The sequence below is a fragment of the Alternaria atra genome (assembly GCF_907166805.1).
Source record: "Alternaria atra isolate CS162 genome assembly, contig: 21, whole genome shotgun sequence".
Classification (NCBI taxonomy): Eukaryota; Fungi; Ascomycota; class Dothideomycetes; order Pleosporales; family Pleosporaceae; genus Alternaria; species Alternaria atra.
The window spans coordinates 3,215,775-3,236,814 of NW_025091319.1; the positions used below are offsets into that span (position 1 = coordinate 3,215,775).

Sequence of the window (21,040 nt, forward strand, 5' to 3'; positions counted from 1 at the left end):
GCGCGTCGCGTCTCTATCGCGGTGTAACGTGACCTTGAGTGTTGGGCGGTTTATGTGACTCACAAAGATAGCGTCTGCGATGAGTGACCAAACCTTCAGTCTTGCCTTGCATTGCGCCTATGTCTAGGTTCAGGAAGACTTTTCCCGCCAGAGACAGCACCCAGAAAGTAAGTTCGGAGCTCCGAACTATAACGCGGCGCTTATGCGCCATGCCTAGTGGTGAAGCGCGCAAATGCGGTGGCCTACGTGTTCAGGGACTGCAACAGTTGCTAAACGTGTCGCGGTTCTTATCGCGGTCTTCGCCTTGCAGTCCGTCAGTAAGCCAGCCGCAAGCGTCTAGCAGTTGTCAAGTCCAAGCTGAAACACATTAGCCCGCCAACTGGTCAAAACCACGTGTTCTAGATGAATCTCGAGATACAAGTGTGGAATAACGACATGGGAATCTTGATAAGATATGGTGACGGGGATGCACCTTGATGTTCGGTGCTCGCAAAGGAAGCGCGAAGTCCCGAACCCGCTGTTTCCTGGTCATGTTATGACGTCGTTGTGTTCTCCCACACTCGAGCGGAGTGTACAACATGTTGCAGACAAGAAGAGACGGCGATGGAACGAACAACGTGTGAATTCTAGCGTGTCCCTGTTGCCAGAACGTGTGAAGGCGATCGTCTTCTGGGCCGCGTGCGGAGCTTTGACTAAGGATCCAAGGTCCCTCGTCATCCATAGGCAACTTTCCCCACATCGACAACCCTCTTTTCACGTCCATCACCTGCCACTGCATCCCGCCTACCTACGAGAAGAGTGAAGGTCTTGCATTCTATTATTAATCGTCGCTCTTCCTTACCTACACAGCTCGCGCTTGCTCCGAGCTACTTATTTCAACTACACCGCCTACTACATTGCAGCACATAGTCTCGCACGAGACTCAACCAAACTCAACCAAACTCAACCAAACCTAACACACCACCACACTAACCAACCGCAATCATGAGCACTGGAGCGAAGAAGCGTATCATGAAGGCAAGGCAATATACATGCTGGCGCAGAAAGCAATCATACTAACAGGCCCGCAGGAGTACGGCGAGTGCATGGCGGACACACCGCCCGGTATGAAGATCAACTTCGACGAGCAGAACATGACCAAATGGGAAGTGTTGATGGATGGCCCAGCCCAGTCGGCCTACGCTGTATGTTGTTGGATTGTTTGATCCATGCGCCTTCCGTGCGTCGTCGGTAGCGCCTGCTAACAGCTACAATGCAGGGCGGCCACTTCAAGCTCGAGATCACCTTCCCAACCGAATACCCCTTCAAGCCACCCGTTGTCAGCTTCCGGACCAAGATCTACCATCCCAACGTCAGCAACGACGACAAGGGGTCCATGTGCCTGGGTCTGCTGCGTGCTGACGAGTGGAAGCCGCCAAACAAGGTCGTCTCCGTACTGCGCCTGATCCAGACGCTCCTGATCGAGCCCAACCCGGACGACGCGATTGAGCCCTCCATCGCCAACGAATACCGCGAGAACCGCAAGGAGTTTGAGAAGAACGTAAAGGATTGGGTCAAGCGCTACGCCAAGTGAGGGGTCACACGGGCCCTCTACCGGCCAGGCGGATGGAGGCATCGGTTTGGGCAGCACAGTACTTGACGGATACATGTTCATTTTGCATCTCTGGCGTTCGGCGAAATTTGCATGCGGACGGAACCCTTGTTGACCGGTGTGGGCGAAGAAGCATACAATGTTTTGCAGATCGCGATGCACCCACAACTTAGCTAGGCATCGGGCGATTAATGCAGGGTAGACTTACTCGGGTTCGCCAAATAAGATGAGTACAATCGCGACATGTCGTCATGTTCAAATCTCCCATGCCAGTGCTCTCTGAAGCGAGCCGCAGCATAAGACCAGGGGGGGACCTGAAAATTTCCTTCTCGAAGTCCGAGAAAGGCTTCTACCGTCTAGTGCACTTCCTATCTGAGATTGCTGCGTCCTAGGCAGGCCGACTATCCAAGTTTGTTCCCTTTGCGTGAGGAGCTCGGAGGCTGCGAGTGCAGGACCAAGGGCGCTGTGCTAACGAGTCAGGCGCAACAAAGCGTGTGGGCACGCGCCTCATTGTTCCAGCAAAGCAAATAGTGCATCATGTAATCCGAGTGAGCCGGCCTGAGTGCTGCGAGTCCTTCTCGCCATGAAGCGTACAGAGCAGATAATTTTGTAGACGGTGCATTGCCTGGTAATTGCTGTCATGTCCGCGCCCCCAAATATCCGTGTTCCAATAGCCCCTCCCCAGCTGATTGGCCCGGAGCGCGTCAATCTCGCGAAGCTGCGGTCGGTCGGTACCTGTTGCAGCGCTTATGCAACTCTCCTAATTTGTGCCGTTGCATGTCAAAGTAACGAACTCCTCTGACACGCCCGCTGAGGTCCACCAAGCTCCTACCGGCCCGCGACCTCCCAGGCTACAGGAATCGGGGATGAGGGAAGCGCCGCGTCTTGGCAGAGAGTCAGTAACGGACGGATCCAGGCGCTGTAGCTGAAGGAGACTTTCCTGCTACACTTTGGCCGCACTCATCTCCTCACCACCGTCTGATTGCACCCGCGCCAGTGCGGCACATCACGTTCCTTATCCTTTGTACCCAACCTCATTCTTTCGCTTTCCCCATTCACCAGCACAACTGCTTTTGTTTGCCTACGACGCCGCCGCCGCCGCCGCCACGCCCCCAGAGCAGGCTCTCCACAGGCTCTCCACTAACCCACGCCGTTTCACGATAACCACCATTCTCTCGCTTCCAAGCCTGCCAACCGCACCCGAGAATGTTACCGCGAATCACCAAATCCGAGCTGTCCTGTTCTCCGGTCGAATGAGCGCCCGTTTCGCTGACCTACCTACACCACGTCTGCACCCCTTCACCACACAATGGCCGACGCTCTTCTACGTGTCGCTACAGGCGTCTCGCCAGTAGCTGGTGCTGACAGGAGCCCCGAGCCATACGCTCCCTACCAATCACCCACGGAATACACGCCTCCGACGTCTCCACAGCCACAGGTCCCATATGCAGCGAAGAGGGGATTTGGATCACATCGGTCCAAGCACCCAGCTCAGCTTCAAATGGACACAACAGACACGCCACCACACGAGCGCCCCGCCTACAGCTCGTCGCCTGCAGACAGCCCGACCCTTCCGCTTGCGGGCCTGCCTTCCCCCAAGTTCACCCAACGCCAGCGAGCTCCTTCCCTCCTTCGCCATGCCGCTGTACCTCCCCCTCTCAACGACTTCCAAGCTGGAATGGGACAGGGCCCAATGTCTCCAATAATAGCTCCTGCAATGGCTCGCCAGGACAGCGGCCCACGTTCGCCTGATCTTCGCGCTATTTTCAATCCTCTGGCCAGCAATCCTGTCAACTCAACCGGGCCATCATGGGACTCCTCCACCGAGGATCTACCTGGATCACCAGCTTCACCCTTCAGGCCTCGCGGAATGACAAGCTCTTCGCAGCAGTCTTTCCAGCCCACTCCTCCTCTAAGATCAGCAACATCTATCCCAGACTACGCGCAATATGGAGGCACCGGACGTGCTAATCTGTCTGGCACCTACAAGCCAAACAGAGGCGCCCCCAATTGGGCTCATAACGATTACTACCCTCCCCCACCTCGACCTTTTCGTGGCGAAGAGCCACGAGCCAGTTTCAGGTCCGGGTGGACCAATGCTTCTTCGAGTATACTGGAAACCAGCGGTACCGAAAGAAGCAGTATTGCCACCGCACGGAGCTCCATTGCCAGTGATCGGCAAAATAGCCTCTACTCTAGAGATCCATCAAGAGATCGGCTTCGGGACCGTGACGGCTCACCAGAGACTGTCCAGACTTCCGAAATCGCCGAGGAAGATGAATACGTAGACCCTGTCGGCGACGTGCTGGATTCCTACTACTACGACGAGGAGGATGAAGAGCGCAGTCCTATCATCGAGCAGGGTGAACGAGACTTGCAGAGCTCTTCGCCAGCAGGTCTTGACTTGGAGCCTCCTGAGCTATCGCAGACGCCATCTCGCGATTTTGATTCATTAGATTCCTTCCAATCGAACGAGAGCCTAAAGCAATGGGATGACCGGCCACGCTTGTCAATGCACGGTAGACTAGGACCTCATGCGGACTCGAAGGAGCTGTTGACCATTCGACCACCTTCTGGATCAGATCTGGATGAGGGATACAACGCGGATCCGACCGAGCGGAAGGCGTTGCGTATCGAACTATTGCCCTCGGTACAAATCAGTCCATTCCAGGCCGCATACACACCACGAACGATCCAAGCTGTAGTGCAGCAGTCCAAAAAGAGGCAGTCAGGCACAGTAAAACGGACAAGTAAAGAAGCACCTAGGCGTGTGTCCGTTACACTGCAAGCTCTGGCACTCAGGACCACGGAAACCAAGGGACACCACTTAAGGAAATCCAATGGCAGCCGCTCACAGCTCGATCACATTCGCCGTGATATATCCGGACTTCCACAATTGCCGCCGAGCCGATCTCGACTTTCACGCCAGGATTGGGCTAATATTGAAGCCTACTCCAAGCGTCATAGCAAAAGACCAAGCGTTCCGCGTACCTTTTCCAATGAATCCCTGGCTAGTTCCCACAATCCTCAATCTCCGCCTATGCAAAGATCTGAGCCGCTCCCCGAGCTGGATGAGGACGAGGCGATTCCCCGTCGCGCTTCTACGAGCGTGTTCGACCGGAAGAGCGCGTTGTTCGATCTTGGCATGATGTCTCAACTTACAACGACCAAGAGCAAGCCTGAGACTCCGAGAGGCCCTACGTTGGCGCCTCCCAACCAGCACATCACGACCGTAGTAACACCTGGCCTGCGGAAGACGGCCGCCCCTGTAGAGAGAGACCGCTATGGATTCAAGAAGGCTTCCGATAAGATCAATGTTCAAGAGTACAACGCATGGGCTTCCAAGTACGAAGAGCACATCTCCCGCCGCAGAGGCAAATGGATCTCCCTAATGGCCAAGCAAGGTTTGTCAACAAATGAGCCAACCAGGTTTCCGGAGATGTGCGAAAAGGTCAAACGCTATGCTCGTAAAGGATACCCCCCGGAGTGGAGAGGTGCAATGTGGTGGTTCTATTCTGGTGGTCAGCACATGATTACACAAAAAGAGAATGTCGGCCTGTACAAGTCTCTAGTAGCTCGCGTCAACCAAGACGAGCTCAACAAGGACGACAAGGATGCTATTGAACGAGATCTTGACAGAACGTTCCCCGACAACATCCACTTCCGCCCGGAACCAGCAACTGATCTACTCGACGGCGAATCCGACGACGAGCCGGCATTGATCCAAGACCTGCGCGAGGTACTCTCTTGCTTTGCCCTGAACAACCCTAACATCGGTTACTGCCAGTCTCTCAACTTCATTGCTGGTCTTCTTCTGTTGTTCCTCAAGCAGGACAAGGAGAAGGTTTTCATCCTTCTTACAATCATCACGCAAAATCATCTCCCTGGTGCTCATGCTCGCAGCCTCGCCAACACAGAAGTCAATGTTCTTATGATGTTGATCAAGGATTACCTGCCAAAGGTGTGGGCTTCAATCAACGACACCGATCTCATCAACAGCGGCGCCGGCTCGAACGCTCATCCCAACTCGAAGTTCCAACGACAACCGACAGTCGCCCTCTCTTGCACTTCTTGGTTCATGAGCATCTTCGTGGGTGTACTGCCGATCGAGACCGTACTTCGCGTTTGGGACGCCTTTCTCTATGAGGGACCCCGTGCCCTCTACCGCTACGCTCTTGCCATCTTCAAGCTTGGTGAACCAGAAATCAAGAAATACCGTCCCGGTGATGGCGAGATTTTCATGGCAGTGCAGACGCTACCCAGGCGCTGCCTTGACCCCAACATATTGCACGACCTGGCGTTCGTAAAGAAGGGGTTCGGGAATTTGTCCCAGAATGTCATTGACCAAAAGCGCATGTTCTGGCGTGAACAGAACATTATGGCGCACCAAACTTCTGTAAAGAACACGAACGGTCGAAGATTGCTCGCCGTACCACAGGAGGATGAAGAAGACGGAGACAGGGATAGCCTCAGGAAGGCTATGGGCATGAACGGTCTACGCCGTCGTGCATCCCGCAAGTTCCGCAAAATGGGCATAAAGTGAAGCAAGACTTCTCTCGCCCGTTCCAAACACAACCAACTAGACGTTTAGCACGAGTCCAACGTCGTCGACCGCGCTTTTCATACTTGTATAAGCGTTTGCAGCGTTTTTCATCATCCGGCGTTAACTAAAAACAGGGGGGGCTTACTGGGGCATTTTGAATCACTTGTTTCTTTCTTGTATAATAACCACGATATACCCTTTGTGTGGGCGAGTTGAGATGGAGAGATTGTAGAAAGTAGAAGGATGGAGAAAGGCTGTCATGGCAAAGCATATGGCATCGGATGGACGTTTTGTTGGGTAATGATTACGATGTTATGACCCTCATCAGTCAATCAATATACCCAGTTCGTTCGCCGTTAATATACCCGTTTGTCACATCTGCTGGTTGTTATTTTGTGATGATTGGAATAGATCATGGTGTGACTCGTTGGATTTGGTGCTGTTGTTTCTATCCAACCCATTTCCGATCCTTTATTCCAGATAACTCCAGTGTATCCCATCCGTAAATGCTCGATCGAATGCCTAAATGTCATCATGCTTTTCCCGTCGTTATCCCATATCGTTGTTCAACACAGACATCTATTGCTTGCTCTCCTGCTCCCTCGAATGACGGTCATGCTCGTCAATGTCACTAAAAGCATAGTCAGTATTTAGCCGCAATCGTTACGAAATAAGAGAGAGAGAGAGAGAGAGAGAGAACGTACGTAGCCTCCCAAGGATAGTTGATCCAAACATCGCCCACGGTCCTTGCGGCACAATACCTGCCCTTGAGAATGTCCTGAGGCAGCTGACCCTTCTTCGCCTTGTCCTTGTTATGCAGCACAAAGATTGAAAAGTTGGTCTTTTCGCCCTCACGCCCCAGCTTCTTGACTGCGGCCTCGACATCCTTTTCCAACTCGCGGACAGCGTATTCGAGCGTTGTACGCGTGTCGTCTACTTCGTCGACGATGAGTACGTTCTTGCCGATTAGGTTGGCCATCTCGAGGGAGGAGAGGTCTAGCCATTGTGTTCGTGTTACTTTTGTGCCGGGGATTTCGACCTCGGAGTCGGCGCTGGAGTCGAGCTGTTCGTAGAGGGAGAGGCCGATGGCTTGGATGGGGATGTTGGGGCTGCCGGGCTTCTTGAGGAAGGAACTAGGGGGGTTGTTAGTCGACGTCTCTCTGGTTGTGGGGTGTCGAGGTGTAGGTACCGGAGAATACGCGCAGGGACGTAACCACCACCGCCAATGGCGATCATGAGGTTGGGCTTGAATTCATCGAGAATTCGGTCTGCTGCCTCTTGGCAGAGCTTGTGGACCTGTGTGGTGGAGGGGGCTGTCAGCTATGTTGCGCATATTTTGTTTACTGGGCGTTGCGCAAGGGCTCGAAGTTCGTGATCGCATAGGCGGGGAGGCAGGCCGAGTCTCTTGATCTGGTTCCTCCAATGACTGCATAGAATCGATGCGAGCTCTTGCATCATATGTCGGAAGACTCGTTGCAGCAACACAAACATACTGCATACGCGTGGGTGCGCGGGGTGTCTGGTCGCACGTGTAACGATGAATCATGTACATACCTGGTTATATGTGACGTAGACCTTCTCGACCATTTTCGCGACAGTATTTTCAACTACGGTTCTCAAGTGTAAAACGTGGTATTTGAGTAGAATGGGGGAGTAGAATTGTTTTTGCAAAAAAAAGTCTGTCTGCCGCGGCAGAGTCGAAATGGTTACCTACTTGAGTAGGCAAGGCTAGAGCGGCGTACGCCGAAAATCTATGGTGGGGTGTGCTGTGCCCCGCAATCTTCTCATGGGCCAATCAGAGGGCGCGTGGTTCGATGATTCACATGCACGTCTTGGTGTGTGAAATCGTCAGCAGCAGATCTACGATTGTGCTTGATTCATTGCAGAAAGACTAGGGTGCAGATTAAATCTCTATTGTTTTCAACAACTCAAGTTCCCCTCTATCGAAGAATGATTCACTCTTCTTCGGCCACTTGCCCTGATCGCCATCATGGAAACAGGCTAGATACAGGCAATTGATGTCAGACCGGACAACGTACCTTTCGCTCATCATGATGTGCGGGCGGATATCCCCTCGGATAGCACCCATTAATTCGTCTATTGGCTTTGAGACAATGGGCGTGTAGCGTCTGGCGTCGCTGGTACCCATGTGGGCAATAATATCTGGCTGCTCAGCCTTCTCCTCCCACGGGGCACCATAACAAGTGTCTCTCCACAAAGCCATCGAACCACCGTTATGCAATCTTGAACCCTGCCAAGCACTCAAGTCGTTATCCTCCTCGTTGAACAGTAGCATGACTGATGACGATGTGTCAGCTCCGTTTTGTTCCTGTATGTGTATTGCGAAGACAGAATTTTTGTAATCTACTGGAACCCAGTTGTTGATGACTGGCCATGGCATGATGTCAGAAATACCAGGGAGGCTTGGATAATGCGTACTGATGCACTCTCCACCATATGTGTACCGACTGAACGCGAAATGCTGTTGGTCGTGAGGGCGTGTAGTAGCACGTGAGGCATCGGTAAATATGACAATCGTTTGGGTCTTGGGCTGTATAAGAGGAGCTAGAAGGCGTGAATTGATTCTACTGAATGCGGGTCAGTATTACAACCCAACCTGGCTAAGACCATCGCGTAGATGTTGTTGTTGGAGAAAGGAGCACGGCTAATGCTCCGGATAGGTGGGAAGCCACTTACTCCGGGTTTGAGTCGAGGAACATGGTCCCCAGCTCATGTCTGATCTCAAACGACCTCCCACGACACGAATCATACTCCCAGATGTATACGGATGTGTAATTGTTGAGAGAGGCAACACATGCGACAGTGCGTCCACGACAGGCAACATTCTCGAAGTAGTTACTGTTTGGTACTCTAAACCTTTTGCAGTCTTGCTTGCCCTGCAGTTCGTGAACGTAACAGATGTTTGCAAATGTGGTCAGCACGACGATTTCACTAGATGTGAAAACGTGCTGGATTGTTTCACGAGCTTGCCCGCCCAGCATGCGAAGATCCCATTGATCCAGGTCGAGCACGCAGGCGAAATGTGGCCGCCGCCTGTCATCGAGATTGTGTAGCCAACTGAGATTGTTGCCTCTCAGACTGGGATCGAATATTCTGCCATCGGGTCTGATTTTGTAGACATGACTAGGCTTCCCAGTGCGAACGGCATGTATACTGCGAGCTTTCCTTTTACACTGAGCGTAATCGGCATTTTGAAGATCAACAGTGCTTTGATACCACTGATTGAGGCTTGCTTTGAGGACATGTAGGCCCCGGAGGATAACATTCCATCGTCTCGAGACACTTTGCAAGCGATATGGAGTAGCAGGGTCCAAGTGACAAAATATCTGAGCGACTAGCTCAAGTGGCAAACTACCGATGACGTCGAATTGAAAGGTGCGACTACTGGTCGTGGCATGGAGTGCTCTCCACTCATAAGGCGATAGCTCTGCTGTTAGATTCTGAAGTGCCTGGCCTCTCTCGTGTACCTGAAGGCGCCGAAACGCGTTGATGAAGTCGGTGGTCATGTTGGTTCTACTGAGGATCAAGGAGCGACGAACAGGCAGAGCTATCGATAGCAACCCGCGACCCGAGTCGTGTAATCACAAGCTTTGTGTGGTACAGACGAGCAGTAGTTCTGGGGTAGCGCCAACGTTCTCAGAGTGGCCTGGGGAAAGTCGGTCGAGTGCTGACTGGATATGGGTTTGGTGGTTGACGTCCGTCAGAACGTCTGTGCGGGTAGGCAAGCTAGCCAATCCTGCGGACCCTGGACCCGGTTCCAAAGCCGAGAAAGGCGTTGATGGTCGCGAGTCGACTAGCAATGTTTGACCCTGTGCATGGGAGTCAGTCGGAGTGGCAAGTATGGCGATGGTGCCCGTATTCCAGTCTGTGCGACCATGGGCATCCGCATCACGGGGACAGGGTGTGAGGATAGGCATATCAGCCGCATTATACACTGACCCCGCAGCAGAAACAGTTCGCGTTATAGTGATATTAGCGGTGGGTTATTATGGTCGAGCGATGTTTCAGTGTCTCGACCTGCAGCTGGCCGACAACAGGGGTCTTGGACGCATGCAACCACGACATGGACGCCAGTCTTTGCCGCGAGCTGCATGCCGACTGCCCTACAACGGTAGCAAATCCGGACAGCGGCCCTTGGACTGCTTTACCAGACTGTCACCCGGCGCTGGTGTGTCTAGAGGTCTGGCGCTGGCATAGATATAGATAGATGAATATGACCATGTGCCCGCCGCCCGCCCTCAGCGCTGGATGACACTTGGCTCTCTCTCCGTTCTTGTTGCGCAAAGGCCTTCAGATGCTCCCGCAGCACGCTCCAACATCATCGGTCCCCCATAATTCCCCTTCGGCAGCGCTACCGTTCCGCCCTCGACTGCTTCCGTGTCTGGACCTCCTTTCCATTGCCAGTTTTGCGACACGACCGCACATCTCGCCGCGCCTCGCAATCCTTCCCACCACCTTGTCTTCTCCTCATCCCCGCCAAGCCATTCACCATCCTCAGCCCAGCTGCGCTCAAACACGGCATATGGAATTGTGCCCTGGAAAAGCGTGTCAACCGTCGTAGAAGAACGCTTGGACCCCCTCGTCGGCCTTCACGCGAGCTCCTATTCCACAGCTACGGCCGCTCCCGATCCGACAAAGGACCACTCGCACCGTCTGCCATCCCGGCCTTTCTGGAACCAAATTTCTACGGTTCGCGCAGGCGCTAGAAGAAATCCCCAAGACTAAAAAGCTTCCAGGAAGCGCGCCCGCCGAGTCGAAGCGTCTGCGGCGACGTCGGCCACACATATCGCATGCTCCTCCGCACCTTCTCCGCCTCACCACGTTCGCGGCCACCGCAAATCCGGACCCTGCATCCATAGAGCTTTTGCATTTTTCGAGACACTTCTGAACCTTTGCATCCATCGCACCCGGTCCAAACATATCAAGGGGTTTCCCCAGCAGGCCTGCCCATCTCAAGGCTTGTGCTCTAGCAGCCCAACATCTCAACACTGCGTCTGCTCTCCACATTTGACGCCAACGCCATGGCTTCTGTCGCAGAGGCCCGCCGAAGCCCCTTCGCCGCCGACCCTCACAATCCCAACCTTCACAAGTCGATACCCATCCTCCCTTCCTCCGGCTCGACGCTTGCGCCGCCCCGAGATCCCATGGACATCACACCCGCCTCGTCGACAATGGGCCCGCCGTCTGATCGCAATGGCACAAGTTCATTCCAGTCCCAGTCGCAAAGAGAAGGAAATGGGGACTCGGGGAACACATCGCCCAACGGCAACGCCGCGCCTGCCGTGGGCGCAGCAGCTGCTGCACAACAGCCCAAGGTCGTCCAGACGGCCTTCATACACAAGCTATACAAGTGGGTGTGCCGCAACAGTACGCAAGTGATGCGACACTAACGCGACACAGCATGCTCGAAGACCAGAGCATCCAGCACCTCATCTCTTGGGCGAGCACCAACGAGAGCTTCGTCATGTCGCCCTCTAGCGAGTTCTCAAAAGTGCTGTCGTATGTTCATCTGGAACTATGACTTTTCCAACCTCTCCAACTAACGTACCCCAGGTCCTATTTCAAGCATACCAACATTTCCTCTTTTGTCCGCCAATTGAACATGTACGGTTTCCATAAAGGTGCGTGTCCAAGTGCTCTGTGCTATACTATGTATAACATGCTGACGGCATACCGCAGTGAGTGACGTATTCCACACGGGATCTCCAGACACACCGCTGTGGGAGTTCAAGCATGGCAATGGAAACTTCAAACGCGGCGATCTAGTCGGTCTACGAGAGATCAAGCGACGTGCGTCGAGACACGCCCTCATCCATCGCGACTCCTTCTCCGCACCCAAGCTCCCTACTGGACCACCAGCTGGTCAGCCAGTCGAGCCAATGCCGGATCCCACAGAGTCACGCCTCCAGAATCTCGAGCATAGCCTCTACGACATGCATGCGCGCATGCAGCGGTCAGAAGACACATGTGCTTACCTCAATCAAAGGAGCTCGGTTCTGGCCGAGGGCATGATGAAATGCCACCAAGTACGTCGGTTTTCTCAGCCTGATCTACAGCAGCTAATATATCATACAGTGGAATCAGGACCTCGCAACTCTGATCATGCAGATGGTACCGGACCCGGAAAATCCAATTCACAGGGATGGTACGTGCCTATACTTAAACCTTGTCTGTGCAACACGCATACTAACCTCGCTAGTTGCCATGATGCAACGTGAAATTGCTCGACAAACAGACATGCTCCGAGCATTAGAGCCACCAGAAGAACCACCCCTCTCAGCACGCCAACCCTACTTTATGCAGGTAGACTCCAGCAACGGCCCACCTCTTTCACCTCGGCAAATGCCACAAGACAATCTAATAGACTCGCGAAGAGGATCCTTGGCGAGTATTTCGCGGCAAGCTCCATACAAGGCTCCGGTTCCGGCGCATCTTGCAATTTCTCCACGACGGTACGGTTCAATAGGCACGGGTAATTACTCTCCATCTTCAGCCAGAACTCCAGTTTCACATCAGCCACCCCCACCTCCTCCACCACCACCACCAGTCCAGCAGCCGGGAGCTGCAAACCCGGGGAGCAACTTGCCAAGCAGCTCATCCCCACCATACAATCTATATAGGCGGCATACCTCGGCAGATATCCGCACACATGGCTGGCAACCGCAACCACCTCCCAGCGCTCCAGTCCACTCGCCCTACGCTTCTGGCCACAACTCCACACAGTGGCCCTCGTCACCGCACCGCCCACCTATCGGAGGCGGCGACCAGCAGCTCCGTGATGCATTAGAATCCTATCAACTACCCCGCGGTCCACGGCAAACATCATCAAGACACGGTACTCCTCCACTGTCAAGTGACAACATGCCATCGACATTAAGTGCAGACAGTGGGTGGACACTACCTGGAGCTAGGTACCCTTTTAAAGGCATCGACACGCCTGGACCACCTACTCGACGATCCAGTATGGCGTCCAATGTGCACTCGCTACTCAATCCTGCCGAAACTGCGGAGCGCACGGATGAAGATGAACCGGATGACGCGCGCAAGCGGAAACGCATGCAGTGATGATCACACAACCCCTGTCGAACGGTGTACTCGCACAGTCATATCAACATTTCTTCGTGTTGTAGTTATATTTTCTGGTCTGGCGTTCACTGAGTCCTTCGGATATGATTCTGACATCTAGCTTGACCTTTTTTCTTATTGTTGCATCTTGACAAGCCTACCAATATCCACTTTCTTATTCATTCCTTAGTTTATATCGAAGAAAAGCTACCGCACAAGGGCATGTATGTGCGTTGGGAGGTAATGACTTTTACCATCACTCGTTGATATCGAATACTAGGTCATGAATGTTGATATTCCCTTATGTTGCAAGCCCTTTGACCTTGGTCGCTTTGGGTATTGGTGTTTTGGGTTGAGCAAAGCTTCTTCTAAATGGAATCCGAACATTGGTCATTCGTGTTTGCACTATGATTATTTTTGCCATTTCTCGCAAATACAGTATACTCGAACCAACTCTTACATGGTTTTGTCGTGCAAGTCCGTCGCCGATATCACACATCTAGAAGGTTGCTCATAAAACGCAGATGAAGGTAAAATTGATCGTCCCAATAACACCATTTCAACGAATTTGATTCGAGCTCCCAGAATCACGAGAAGACATTCGTGCCAGGTCATCCAAAGTTCAAAGTGGGGGAGACTGCAAGGTGAGTGTTCTTTCCAGACGCGACGCGTCCTTATCTTATCGCAATCTCGCAATCCTAAGCGCGTGCGACGTCATCGGGATGCTTCACCTGGAGCCTTGCATCTTCTCTTCCTGAGCTACTATTGACACTCGTCGAACAATCGTTCTCTTATCTCTACCGCTGACATGCCTACCATACTCGTTGTAGGAGCTACTCGCGGCCTTGGTGCGAGCATCGTAAAAACCTATGCAGCAGACGCAAACAACCATGTTCTGGCAACCGCAAGGACGTCAGAACCTCCAGAGAGTAGTGAGCGAAGCCTCCTTTTGCTCCAATTTTGCAACAGATCGGCTGACTTTCCAAAGCAAACAATATCACTTACATTCCAAATGTCGACCTCGAATCTCCACATGCCGGCAGCGATCTCGTTCACTTTCTTGAATCACACAACATATCACACCTGGACATTGTCATCATAACAGCAGGCTATTTTGCAACTGAGTCGCTTAAGGAGCCATCCTTTTCCGCTCAACAGCGCATGTATACAATATGCGCCATCGGTCCCACCGTCCTCGTCACCGCACTCGCCAACTACAACAGCACACTTCTCAATGATCGGTCCAAGATAGTCTTCGTCTCCTCAGAGAGCGGCAGTATTACGCTCAGACACGAGTCGGAGGGTGGCGGTAATTACGGCCACCATGCCAGCAAAGCTGCGCTCAACATGTGCGCGAAACTGTTAAGCTTAGACTTGAGGGACCGTGGCATTGCAATAGTCACCGTGCATCCAGGCTTCATGAGGACGGAAATGACCCGTAACGTGGGCTTTGACAAGTTCTGGGACGAAGGGGGTGCAGTCACACCGGAAGTCGCTGCGCAGTCGCTTGTCGAATGGATTGAATCGTTCGATATTAGTCATACTGGACAGTATTGGGCTCCAAGAGGACCTGGGTGGGTTTCCATCCAATTCAGATTCAACGCAGTGAGTTAATCGTGATTCCAGTGATATTGGTACTGCCGAGCCCGTGCTGGGACCTAAGAACAAGCTGTCTACTCCTCTTCAGCTGCCATGGTGAGCAGTCTGGATGAATGATGATGCTTGATCACTAGAGATCACGACTAACGAATTAATGGCACTATTAGCGGAGTATTTGGTAGAGTATTGAAATGCGATTCCTGAATTACAACCTAATAATTCTCTTCAAGGACTAGTCTAATGACTCGCACCCATATGCTTAATCTTCCTCCAAAGTCAAAACGCCGCATGCTATGCAAAAACACCGAACTCATATCATGCGCTTCTAACTGGTCTCTGCTGTGGTATCAGATTCGGTCGATTGGGCCGTTGGCGTACTCGTACTATCTTTCTTGGGTGTTTCTGGAACCCATTTCTCTGCATCCCCCAGGCGATCCGCGGTAAGACCTGCGGAACCAGGATTGCACAAACCTGCTTCCAACTGCCTTTGGTAGCTGATTTGCCTCAACCTTTGCGCTTCTTTTGGTGTAAGGTGTAAGTAGACCTCTACACCAAAGGCATGTAGCGCAAGCGACACCCACAACGCCATACCGAAGACGACATTCAGAGCCGCGCCAGTGTTTGCCGTATCCCCGACACCAAAAGTTGCCGCAACGCTTGACACCGCCTCGGGATCTGTACCGTTGACGAAAGATGCGCAGGTTGGGTATGAAGTTGCAAGGTCTACATCATCGGAATTGGTTGCTGCAATCTTTGCGCAGGTCCAAACGATGTAGTAGCCTTGCGAGGCGATTATATTGGCAGCGATGATGACGACAAGGCGACTTGTAATGATGGTACCGGCGTAGAACCAGCCTCTCAGCATCCACGCACGGTGTTGCTCGATCTGGAGGCGCTTGACGTTGATGTAGCTGATGATGAAGCAGCCCAACGAACCGAAGCCCAGAACACCGATGAAGCTTTGTACATCCAGGCCACCACCAAATGCATGACGTGCAATCATCAGTGCGCCAACAAGTCCCACGAGGTAGAGGAGGAGCGCAGCGTAACCACCGATGCGGTGTACGATAATCCAGCGCCGACGGATAAAGGGAGTGAATTGTACTACTGCAATCAGACTGGCAGGCAGCACACCAGCGAGATGCAGCAAGATGCCGATCTTGTACTGGCTAAAGTTGAGGTAGTAGTAGCATTCTCCTGGTGCTGCGCTATTTCCGCTCTGGCTGGGACCATCCGCTGGACAGAAGTTTCTGGAGAAGTCGAGGTAGGAAAGACGGGCTAGGGCGACTATCAATTGTATCAGGGATTTGTATAGAATGTGGGATACGAGGAGACGTACAGCCTACGAATGCGCCGCCGAAGATGACATACAGCCAGAAGTTATAGGCTTTTGTGAAACCAAGTGGGTTCATAACGTGTCTGGCGAAAGCGCCTGTTGATGGTGGTGACGCAACCATAGTGGTATGAGATGCTTGAGTCTCAAGGACAATGGTTCCTTAGTTTAAGTGTGAGAGACTGGTCAGGTACAGTGTAGACGATGATGGTTGCTGGAGTGTGCGCCATCTTCGAAAGAGAGATGGTCGCATGTTATAACATCAATTCTAGTATTCATTCTCATACTGGATTGAGAAGATTTTGCGCCAGTATGCAAAAGAAGCCATTATTAGGCACCATGTCAGCAGTAGGTTGCCAGTGCGCGCGCAATGAACCCGCACAGAGTTGTCTATGCGACAGAGGAGCCACCCTGGCCGATCTATTAGGCTACAGTTCGATCGTAGTGGCGGTCAAACCAGCGCGAGGTCACTTCAATCTGCTTTACAGGATGTGGACAGGACGCAGCTGCAACTTCAAAGCTTTACTTTGATCAATCGGCGTTGAAAGCTAACCCAAACTGCTGTAGCGAGAATTGTCGCAGAATCAACCAAAAGAGGCAACGCGCGGATGACATTCATTGGTCGCACTGCGCTGACTCTACTGGACACCTTGTACAAGCCACCTTCCAAGCTTGCCAAATGTTAACGGTATCGTCATAGACGAATGCGCACCAATCACTATCTAGACTCTAAGCCCGATTCCTAGCCCTACAACACTATACTTCGTGCTTCACCGTTCCGCTTGCAGGCAGACGATGTGTGTCCATAAAGGGAGTATTCTGCGCTGAACGACAGCGGTAGCGTACGAAATCCATCGTGTATGCGCTTGTTATAATCTACCGAGATGGTGGGAGTTCCAGGACGCTCCAAAGGCTGTGTGACATGCCGGAAAAGAAAGAAGGGTGTAAGTGGGAGCATCTGTGGAGAACACCTGAGGATGAGAGGCTGATGTATGCCAGTGCGATTTGGCCCAGCCCGAGTGCGGTCAGTGCAAGGAACGCGGCATCACATGCGGAGGCTACGATTCGGATCGCATATTCATCTACCAAACCGGAGGCGGGTCTCCCCGTCCTATACCCAAAGTAGGACGACATGCGACCACTGCAAGATCTCCCGAACAGCCACATCGGCACACCATGGAAATTGTGCAGGTAAATCCTGCATCTGGTCCAGGAACACGGAAACCCCGTCCTGTTTTGGTACCAATCATGCTGCCAGATGGGCTTGCCAGATCTGCTTACAGCGAAAAGACCATTGCGACTTTCCTGAGTATGTACAATCCACAGGGAGTAGTTCACGCCACCAACACAGACGCAAAAGAGTTTGTGAACTTGTTGCCCCTGCTTAGTACGCGCGATAAAGCACTACAGATGGCTGCTTTGGCAGTCGGCATAACACAGCTTGGGATAACTTCGAACAACGAAAACCTTACGCGGCAGGGAAGAACATTGTACGGTAAAGCTCTCAAGGAAACGGCAGTAGCTCTACAGTACCCTGCTCGAGCGAGTAGCGAGTCGCTCCTTGTTGTACCGCGGGTCATGGCTCTCTTCGACATGTTGTTCGGCGCGGAACCAAACACGACCAACCAGGCGAAGAGCTGGCTCAGCCATTGTGAAGGCGAACTAGCCATGGTTGTCAGTCGTGGCCCTGAGATATTCGCGGAGAACGACGTAGCACATTTACTCTTCACCAACGCAAGGTATCGACTACTTGGGCCGGCTACTCGCGCCAGAAAACCAACGATATTGAATGAGGAAAAGTGGAAGACAATACCCTGGAAGGGACGAATCAAGACATCCGATGATATTCTGATCGATATCCTCTGTGGCATACCCGAGCTCTTGGAAGCCGTGGACAAGTTACAGTTTCAATGTATGAGCGAGCAAGAGAAAGAAGGGCTGCAAGTATACACGATAGCAAGATGCTGGACACTGCACTTCGAGCTGGAAGCTTGGGTCAGTACCAAAGCGAACGCTATCTATACACCTGAGATTGTCAACAACTTAACACCTATCAACTTCCCCAACATTGACATTGCCTGCGTCTCAGTACGCTACTGGCTAACAGCTCTCTTCATATACTCTTCCCTCGACATCGCAAATGGCATTGATCCTTCCACCGACACACTACTTTCGCACCCCGATCGCCCACACCCCCGGCCTTTTGCAAGAATGATTATGAAGTCAATCGACTACTTCGTTCAAGAGCAGTTCGGTGTAACGGGCATAATGGCTCTCTGGATGCCTCTTGGTAATGCGCTATTCTACCTAAACAGAAACCGGGAGCCTGATGAGGAATACATTATGAGCACTATGAAGATTTGGCATAAACCAAGGCTGCCGAGCGCAATGAGGGAATTCTTGAAGAGTTTTAGACATACAGTCGATATGAAGACTCTGATTGCGAGGCCTCTGAGCGAGTTGTAGAGCGTAGATTGCCTAATTTGAACTCGGATGAAATACATGCGCAGAAGCCAGGGGATGTTGAGGAGTCGCAGGGACTATGAGAATCTCTAGTATGAGCAACACAAGACATTACATAATTACACACCAGGAACACTTTTTGTACACGAAACAACGAAACACCAACGCCATCGCTATGCACAATCAACATCTCAACACCCCACCACTTAGTTCAGCTCAATAATTCCTGGCCCAAACACCGTCCTTTCGGCGACCTCACCCGCACCAGCAAACGTATCTGCACCCATCGTCACGGCCGCAATAGTCAACCCTTCCATGACAAACTCATCAAACGGAAACGCAGCCTCAAACATGACCCTATCGTTCATCAACTGCACATTCTCAAACCCCTTCACAACCGGCACATTCTGCCCATTGATCCAAACGAGCTTGAGCTGGTCAATCTCAAACATGCCTACATCCTGCATGGAAAACGAAAACTTGATCTTCTGCGTCTCAGCCTTGATATCCTTTGTTTCAATCGTCAAAGGCTTGAATGTCTTGAGCGGTATGACATTGATATTCGGACAACTGTCTTTTACAACAAAGTCCTGGATGGCCGTAAACGCAAAATCCCGCGCCGCAGTTGTCATGAAGGGTTGTGCGCTCGGTCTCTTCTTTTGCTCAACCCGGAAGAAACCTTCTTGTGAGCCCTCGTTTCCTATCACGGACGATACAGCGCGCACGAGGCCAAAGTCCTGCGAGCGAGCGAAGAGTTCGTTGACATCTTGCAGAGTGCCGAGAACGAGATCGGTGAAGGTTGCTGCTAGAGCGATGGCGCCAGCGTAGTCGGTGACGGGGAAGTTGTATTTGCAGGGTTCTATAGGGACTTGGTTGAAGTGTTTCAACGCCTCGTTTGCGTTCAGAACGTGCATTTCTTCTTGCGCGACAATGGCTTTTAGAGATTCTATGATGTAGCCTTGTCTGTCTCCGAGATCGTAACCTTCGACTTTGTCGGTTACGTTCGCGACTAGTTCGGTGAAGAAGGCCACTTCAAATAACTCGTTTAGCGCAATGAGTTTGAGGTTTATGACGCCATCCGGACTGATTGTGGGTGGTGGTGGGCCGTTGGGAAGGGTACCGTGGCCGTCTTTTTGGATCTGGAGGATGGCTTCTTGATTGGGGTTTGGGAAACCGTTGGCGAGGGGAAAAGGTGCATAGTCGCGTTTGTTGATTGGTGCTGCGAATGTGATGCTTGCTAGAAAAGTGACGATTGATATTATAGAGGGGCGCATGATGTGTGGTTTTGGAGGATTGACGGGGATCGAATGATCGAAGCATGGGGAACGAGGTTTATTAGATAGAAGACTGTAAACGGAACAGGAGGTAAAAGATGATACTTTTAAACCCAAGGCATCCGTATCTTTTCATATATCGACTGTTCTCTTGTTCTGACATCCGGGTGCTCATATCGACGGATGTAGCTCTTCCTTAACTTAGCCTACTATTTTCATCTAGCGTTTGCGCCGCACTATGAACGTTACCGAAACAGATGGCCAACCAAAGCAACTCTGGTGCCATGTGTGTTCGGAAATACTCGTGTCCGACACTGTGTGTGCACCAGCACTTGAGTACCATAGCCGCCGAAGCCCCGACAGGGTGAGGCTGTGCACGTGAGAAAGGAAACAGTATGAGCCGGGACAGGAATAGATCGTTGAACATATTATATGGAGGCTTGTTTTGCAAGCGCTCGTACGAAGAAAAGCTTATCTTGTGTTTGGGAAAAGCTTAGTTGATACCTTGTTTGAGACGGATGGCAGATGGCCTTCCGAGCTGTACATGGGTCTCGGTTATCGTGGCATATAGGAGAACGAGTGGAACAATGGTTCTGGATCAAACGTTCTTAGTGTGAGATCGCATGTCTAAGGTTTTCTGAGGGATGTTTGAGTGGCCAACATGGAGTGTTTGGCATGTTTCGACAGATCTAGAGATGGCTTGGCGTGAAACGTGGGGCAAGGCGTATCGCGACGCGATATATGTTTGTTACAGCTTCCTGTCCACATGGGTTTAGTACTTGTTATTGAATTGTATGTGTAGCCGTGCAACGGGCCTGAACTCTGGTTCATGTAAAGATGTTGCGATTGTTTCTTCTGAATTCCGACTTAGGCTCATCAGAAGATTCACGCCCGTCTTCGCTATCTGCTGCACCGCTGCATGGTAAGTATCAAGAAGAAAAAGTTTCAAACTGGCAATTGTAGTTATTTTGGTGCGCCCGGGGATGGGTTTGTTGGCATAGTAGTTTGACTGTTGTAGGTGACGGTTTCGTTCACTCTACTGGACCCCGATCGGATGTTTGTTAGCCGCGCTAAACTGCGCCACATGGCACGGTAGCCTTGAGTCAGGAACCATGGCTATACATTCTTGCTGTTCTATACAAATCGTGAGG

General features: G+C 52.0%; 8 protein-coding genes across 8 annotated transcripts; 5 read left to right on the plus strand and 3 right to left on the minus strand.

The window, feature by feature from the left end:
* Nucleotides 1–209: 209 nt before the first annotated feature.
* ALTATR162_LOCUS1480 (uncharacterized protein) lies at nucleotides 210–1,573 on the plus strand (the record flags this gene model as incomplete). Its single annotated transcript, XM_043309076.1, has 4 exons — nucleotides 210–317; nucleotides 372–395; nucleotides 1,071–1,184; nucleotides 1,259–1,573. The coding sequence occupies 4 exons, from the start codon at nucleotides 210–212 to the stop codon at nucleotides 1,571–1,573; spliced, it is 561 nt and encodes a 186-aa protein (XP_043165011.1).
* Nucleotides 1,574–2,900: 1,327 nt separating this feature from the next.
* Nucleotides 2,901–6,134, plus strand: ALTATR162_LOCUS1481 (uncharacterized protein; the record flags this gene model as incomplete). The annotated part of the gene is made up of 1 exon (XM_043309077.1): nucleotides 2,901–6,134. One exon carries the CDS (start codon nucleotides 2,901–2,903, stop codon nucleotides 6,132–6,134), a length of 3,234 nt encoding a protein of 1,077 aa, XP_043165012.1.
* A 579-nt stretch (nucleotides 6,135–6,713) lies between these two features.
* On the minus strand, nucleotides 6,714–7,721 carry ALTATR162_LOCUS1482 (uncharacterized protein; the record flags this gene model as incomplete). Its single annotated transcript, XM_043309078.1, has 4 exons — nucleotides 6,714–6,765; nucleotides 6,839–7,267; nucleotides 7,324–7,454; nucleotides 7,689–7,721. The coding sequence occupies 4 exons, from the start codon at nucleotides 7,719–7,721 to the stop codon at nucleotides 6,714–6,716; spliced, it is 645 nt and encodes a 214-aa protein (XP_043165013.1).
* A 3,455-nt stretch (nucleotides 7,722–11,176) lies between these two features.
* Nucleotides 11,177–13,220, plus strand: ALTATR162_LOCUS1483 (uncharacterized protein; the record flags this gene model as incomplete). Its single annotated transcript, XM_043309079.1, has 6 exons — nucleotides 11,177–11,505; nucleotides 11,556–11,654; nucleotides 11,709–11,776; nucleotides 11,835–12,181; nucleotides 12,231–12,300; nucleotides 12,355–13,220. The coding sequence occupies 6 exons, from the start codon at nucleotides 11,177–11,179 to the stop codon at nucleotides 13,218–13,220; spliced, it is 1,779 nt and encodes a 592-aa protein (XP_043165014.1).
* Nucleotides 13,221–14,028: 808 nt separating this feature from the next.
* Nucleotides 14,029–14,919, plus strand: ALTATR162_LOCUS1484 (uncharacterized protein; the record flags this gene model as incomplete). The annotated part of the gene is made up of 3 exons (XM_043309080.1): nucleotides 14,029–14,152; nucleotides 14,209–14,794; nucleotides 14,847–14,919. 3 exons carry the CDS (start codon nucleotides 14,029–14,031, stop codon nucleotides 14,917–14,919), a joined length of 783 nt encoding a protein of 260 aa, XP_043165015.1.
* Nucleotides 14,920–15,144: 225 nt separating this feature from the next.
* On the minus strand, nucleotides 15,145–16,276 carry ALTATR162_LOCUS1485 (uncharacterized protein; the record flags this gene model as incomplete). The annotated part of the gene is made up of 2 exons (XM_043309081.1): nucleotides 15,145–16,106; nucleotides 16,159–16,276. 2 exons carry the CDS (start codon nucleotides 16,274–16,276, stop codon nucleotides 15,145–15,147), a joined length of 1,080 nt encoding a protein of 359 aa, XP_043165016.1.
* A 1,052-nt stretch (nucleotides 16,277–17,328) lies between these two features.
* ALTATR162_LOCUS1486 (uncharacterized protein) lies at nucleotides 17,329–18,618 on the plus strand (the record flags this gene model as incomplete). Its single annotated transcript, XM_043309082.1, has 1 exon — nucleotides 17,329–18,618. The coding sequence occupies one exon, from the start codon at nucleotides 17,329–17,331 to the stop codon at nucleotides 18,616–18,618; it is 1,290 nt and encodes a 429-aa protein (XP_043165017.1).
* A 203-nt stretch (nucleotides 18,619–18,821) lies between these two features.
* On the minus strand, nucleotides 18,822–19,889 carry ALTATR162_LOCUS1487 (uncharacterized protein; the record flags this gene model as incomplete). The annotated part of the gene is made up of 1 exon (XM_043309083.1): nucleotides 18,822–19,889. The coding sequence occupies one exon, from the start codon at nucleotides 19,887–19,889 to the stop codon at nucleotides 18,822–18,824; it is 1,068 nt and encodes a 355-aa protein (XP_043165018.1).
* Between the last annotated feature and the right edge of the window lie 1,151 nt (nucleotides 19,890–21,040).